Below are 5,695 nucleotides of genomic sequence, written 5' to 3' on the forward strand. Positions count from 1 at the left end.
AGTTTTATCAAATTAAACTTTGGAACCTGACTGCTGACAAAATTAATTCTGTGGGAATAGGACTGGGCTACCTCAATACACAGCCTCCTAGTCAAAAAATAAGAAAAGCTGATAAAACTGAATAGAGTAGTGGAAAAAAAAAAGAACAAAAAAACCAACAAAACAATGAAAACCTGGACGCTGCAGAAGTCTAGTCAAATTTCAGAATGAATCCATAATAAACATCTGCATTTGTTAAAGTAATTTAACACATCTTGAAAAACATCTTTGTTTTATATGCACTTCTCACTTACCTTCTTTAGTGCAAAAGAGAGCCACTTTGCTTCTGCTTCGACACATCTGTCTAAATATTGAAACAAGAACATGGTGGAAATCTCAATTAATTTATGTAATTTTGGGCAATCTGCAAATCAGCACAGGTATTGTACACATTGTTGTGAACGAGCTGTTAAAAAATCCCCCAAATGTAAAAGGAAACACAAGGAGCTTCTTATGTCAGATCATCCATGGTTTCCAGCATATGCCTGGAGATAATTCAAAATTATCAGCTTTACAAATGCATTTCAAGAGTGGGTGCTACATATTTTGCAGTCTACCTCACTCTCTGGGCACTGATGCAGCTCTGAAGTCAGCTGGGATATAAAGTCTGTCAAGTCTTAATTTATGGCACCTGAAAGCACAGAGATTGCCATTCTCCTCATCCTCAGAGCTGAAGGACAGCATTTTCTTTGAAATGCCTTTGATGACAGATGAGCTTACATGCCCTAGAAGTTTGGGTGTTTTGAAAAAATCCAGGAAGTTTGCAAAAGTAAGTTTTGAAACAACAAGAAAAATATAATTTCCATTGAAAATTTTCAGATGTGAGAGGAAAGAAGTGATTCTTTGTAAAAGGAAGGGAGATCCTTGGCAAAACACGGAGCATTGTTTCTCAACTAGCTGACTGCCTTTTTATTTCCACCATTTTTTCATACCTACTGTATATGTGCTTTTTTGAGGCAGACGTAGAGACTGGATGCACAGATTAGCTGTTCACCAGCTAATTCTTTGAAGGCTGTAATCTCAGAAGGCAGGCAGTATCTTTAAAATTGCAACCACCTAAAAAGAGGCTGCATTTGATTTTAAGTCATAGATACCAATGTGGGCACAACCTCAGAGTGCCAGCAAACTGACCAGATTAGCTTGAAAGGCCCAGGCCTGGACCTGTGATTTGACCAGACCTCTGTCCCTTACATTGCATATGACCCTTTCATTTAGTGTGCAAATCAATCTACATTCTGTTCCTGAAAACACCAACCATAAAATTCTGTTTGTAGAGACAGATGACCAATTTCAGGAAAGAAAATTCTGCTCACAACCTGGAGGGGCATTTGCGCTCCATAAAAAAGAAATATACAGAATATAACTGAGACCAGCCATGCTCAAGTTTCACATTAGTTTCTTTGACATATCAAATAAACAGCTTAAAAAGAGAAAACTTCAAGATTTTATGTATGCACTTCCTGTACTGTGTCGTTCCCTCTTATTAAAACTTTATGAAACTAGTGATGTATTTGTTAGTTCTTGCCCATGTTCCCAGTAGTCCAGGAGCCTGGCAGCTGGATGAAAATGCCTGAAGATATACATTTAGATAGCTCTAGGCTAGTGGAAAGAGACAGTGAGAAGGGAAAAGAAAAGAGTTGAAAATTTTCAAGTATCAGGCACCATCCTGTATCATCTAGATGTAGAAATGTAAATGAATGAACCTAAATGAATGGGTAAAATACTATGTAAAACAGAACTAGTACAAAGCTGAGATGGAGAAAAGCAAAAGTAGGTACTTGCAGACACATTTTTTTTTAGTATTCTGCCATTACAGAAAAGATTTACTACAGAAAATAATGGAGCCAAGCAAAAGGAAAGGTGTATTCCTCAGATCTGTGTCTTCACATATGTTGTACATCTACATTTAGCCAAGACTGTCTTTCCTTGTGAAACAGAAGGATTCTCTATGGAGGAAGGATGTTATGAAATCTCCTAGGTACTTCAAAGAGAACAAGGAAACAATGAATCTGCTTTCTGAAGAATGTAGATGCAGATGGGGATTAGGTGGCTCTCTCAGTTTTGTCCTGGATGTTTAAATTCATTGGCTCTTCACTATTAAAGTCACACTTTGAATGTCTCAACCATGAGATCCTGGCTTCTTATTACCAGCTACCTGTTTAGTTGAGTTAATTAAAAGGAACATACCACCACCTGAAGCCAGAGGAGCCACTAAGGAAACCTACTGTAAGTGGACACAGCTTCTGCCGAAGAAGCTCCAACTTCTGCTGTGGTCGCTTCAACTGTATTAATACAAACAATGTGGGCTGCAGAGGATAGCAAGATGTTGCTGCAGGCTTTGCTATATAGTGCTTACTGGACTTTCTTGGTTAGCAGGGATTTAATGAAGCTGTCTGGTCTGGGTGGTTCAAGGGCATCTCCTCTGTGTCACTCAAACGCTGTTAGTCTAGCAGTGTGGGCCCCTGACGATTCACAAGGTGGACTCAAGTGACACCACAGTTGCAGTAGACATTAAGATCGTTATAGACTGTATCTTAATAACTCACATGAGTATTTGCTGGGATTTATACACAGATACCTTGGGAAAAAAGAGCTTATCAAAGGGAGTGTGTCATCCTCCATTGATTAGTGACTACCCATGGCAGCAAAATAAATCTCATTTACCTGTTACTTACCCATTCACTAGAAGTGCATGTAAAGTGGATGCATTCTTATTCTTCCAGTTTGAGTGCAGATTCAGCCATTTTTGATGCTGCATGTCTTCATTATCTATTACAATTTCTGTTTTGGATGGTCCTCTGAAACAAAGGAAAGACATTCATAGACTTTCCAGTAGGTTTCTATGTTAAAATTATGAAGGTGAAAAGGACATAATGCCTCCTGTTTAGTCTAAAGACAGATAACTGAATGTTATGTCAAAGCCACATGTGGCAGAATCATCGGGGAATGAAATCTCCCCAGGAAGCCAGACCAGATAACATATTACTGTCACTCATGTTGTGTTTTCTGAAAAGAACCTGAATTGGAACTGGCAACAGCAAGAACCTTCTGGTGGCATTTACCATACTGAGTACATTGACATACTTTTCTACAGCTTCTTGCCTCGAAATATACAGAAAAACAGATCTTCATATGTAAAAGATGTAAAAGAAAAAATATCTTCTTACATTCCTATCTTTGGAAATCCATTAAAATTTAACAGTAAAGAGCAGTCTGGGTCTTGTTAATAATACTTGACAGCATCTCCAAGTGCAAGCTGTCTGCTTTGCGAAACAGAACAAGTCATGGGTGAGGATATCAAACCCGTCCTTCTGAAGCAAATTAACAGGAATATGAAAGTAAGTTAGATTGGTTCACCAGGAGATATTTTCATACATCCACTGCCTCAGTTTAGTTATTTCCTGATAGATTCAAGCCACTGAATAAATTGCTGTTTTAGTAAATCCTAATTGCTAAATGGAAAAAAGTCTGTATTTTTAAAATGGCTTTAAAAGGCCAAATTCTAAATCCTAGTTCATGGAAAAGAGAATGAGAACAGTTCAGAAAAACTGTGATATGTCCTAAAACTTGACTCTGAACACAATCTCTCATGGCTGTACCTAGTAATGCCTGCTGAGTATTAGTTCGTCTCTAATTACAATTTTCAGTATTAACAGTATTTCTTTTTAAATATTTGCAAAAGTGCAACATCCTTTACCCACTTGATTGCATAAACTAACAAAGTTCAGAGAATTCTGTTTTATGGTAAAGTTGTCAGTGCAATCATATGGAAATGTCTTCAGCAAGGCTGGCAGAATTAATAAGGCTTTGAGGTCATGGCTGTGGATCCTGCCTATTATACGACTTATTTTTCAGAACCTTCTCTGGGCATATTAAGCAAATATCATTCCATGACTACTACCCAAAATGTGGAGGCAGATAATAACAAGCATTTTTAAAGACCTTTTTTCCTCATTCAGAGACAGCTGTTTTTTGCAAAAAGAGTGTTCTTCCTCAGTGCTTGCTTATAGCATACACATAAAACTCTCCTCTCTTCATTTCCATCATTTGCTTTTTCCCCACTCTTTTTCCCACCAAACATACAAACATTTTTCTTTTTAGATTACATTCTGCCTTATGATCTTCTGTGAACAATTATATTCACCCTTTCATAACTGTACAGTGATATTTTATGTAGCTGTAAACAGTGTCTGATCTATAAAATATGTTAGTCAGAAATGTGCAAAAGGGTGCAAATATCCAGGCATCTGATGGATCCAAATCTCTATTATCCCAAGTATCAGATTATTTTGCTGAAACCTGCAGTTCTGAATTACAGTTTGTGACGCTATAATCATCGTTAAGCACATATGTACTTTTAAACCAGGGCAACAACCTACAAGAAACTTAAGACTGTATGAAATTTTATAATTATAAATACAAGGTATTGTACTTAGTAAAATCATGGCTATGCCTTTTTTCCTCAGCGGTCACAGCTTGATATAATACACTCAAACCCAGTATGCCCTAATTTACATTTTTTAGTATGCCTCCTATAAACACGTATAGAGTGTTCCCCTCCTTGATGATGTTTATACAACGTTTTCTTTCAGATAGGCAAGGGCCACCACTTGTCTCCTTTCATCTATTTTAATTAGATATAGTCAAAATAAAGGGGATCTAAGAGCCTCATTTCTAGCTGAAGAAAGCTGGAGATGATGGTTGGCACTTGTGTGGAGACCAAAACATACTGTGAATTGCCAGAGAATGAGAAAACAAGCACAAAAAACGTTAGAGAAGGAGTAAGGACTCAGGCTGGTGTGAGCTTCTGGGTCTGAGACTTTTGACATCCAGGGAAGCTGCTATGCCATGAGTATACATTACACCAGGGACCATAAAGCACTCAGAGAAAAGGTGGGAGGTAGAGCAACAGGGACTCATTTTAGCCAGACCCACCCTGTGCTCCAGAAACACAGCAGGCAGTAGGTCTGCTCTAATTTTCTAGGGGCCTATGGCACTGACACTCAAGCAGAGGTTGAGGGAACTGGACTTGTTTACTCTTGTGAAGAGGAAGATACAGGACAATTCAACTCCAACCTGCAACTACCTGAAAAGGAGATAAAGGTGATGGAATCAAACTTTTCTCAATAGTGCTGCAAGGTAAAACAAGGGGAAATGGCCTGGAGTTGCAGCTTTGGCGGATGAAAAGGAAACACTTTTTCACTATTAAGGTAGAGCATCCCTGGAGCAGAGAGACTGTGGGATCTCAAACCATCAAAGTTTTCAAGACTTGGCTAAACAGAGCAGTGGTGGAGCCGATCTCATTTTGGCAATAGTCCTGCTGCAATAGGAGATGAAGTAGATGTTCTCCAGATGTCTGTTACAATGGGGATTTTATTATGCTGTTGCACAGTACGAATACACTGTAGTGACCAGTTCCTAATGCTGAAGTGCTTGTTCTTAGAAGAGTCTAAGAACAGACTTTTCACACGTAAGAACATCTTTTAACATTACAGTACAGTCATTGAAATATCTATGTCACTTAAGAAAGTCTGCTAATGATATCTGCAAACATAAGACATTCATACCATGGTAAAAATAATGCACCCCTTTTGGGTAGTGATCTTTGGACCAGATCCTCCACCAGGCTTTGAAGATAACTTAGAAATCCTACCTG

General features: G+C 38.3%; 1 protein-coding gene across 1 annotated transcript in view; it reads right to left on the bottom strand.

The window, feature by feature from the left end:
* LOC104539498 (atrial natriuretic peptide-converting enzyme-like) overlaps positions 1–5,695 on the bottom strand; it is a gene marked incomplete at its 5' end in the record, with an annotated part of 19,907 nt that overhangs the window by 7,038 nt on the left and 7,174 nt on the right. Inside the window, 2 exons of the mRNA XM_010183037.1 lie at positions 294–343; positions 2,715–2,837. Of these exons, the coding sequence (XP_010181339.1) occupies positions 294–343; positions 2,715–2,837 (173 nt within the window). The remainder of the gene's footprint in view (positions 1–293; positions 344–2,714; positions 2,838–5,695) is intronic.

This window comes from Mesitornis unicolor, unplaced genomic scaffold, assembly GCF_000695765.1.
Source record: "Mesitornis unicolor isolate BGI_N332 unplaced genomic scaffold, ASM69576v1 scaffold44904, whole genome shotgun sequence".
Lineage (NCBI taxonomy): Eukaryota > Metazoa > Chordata > Aves > Mesitornithiformes > Mesitornithidae > Mesitornis > Mesitornis unicolor.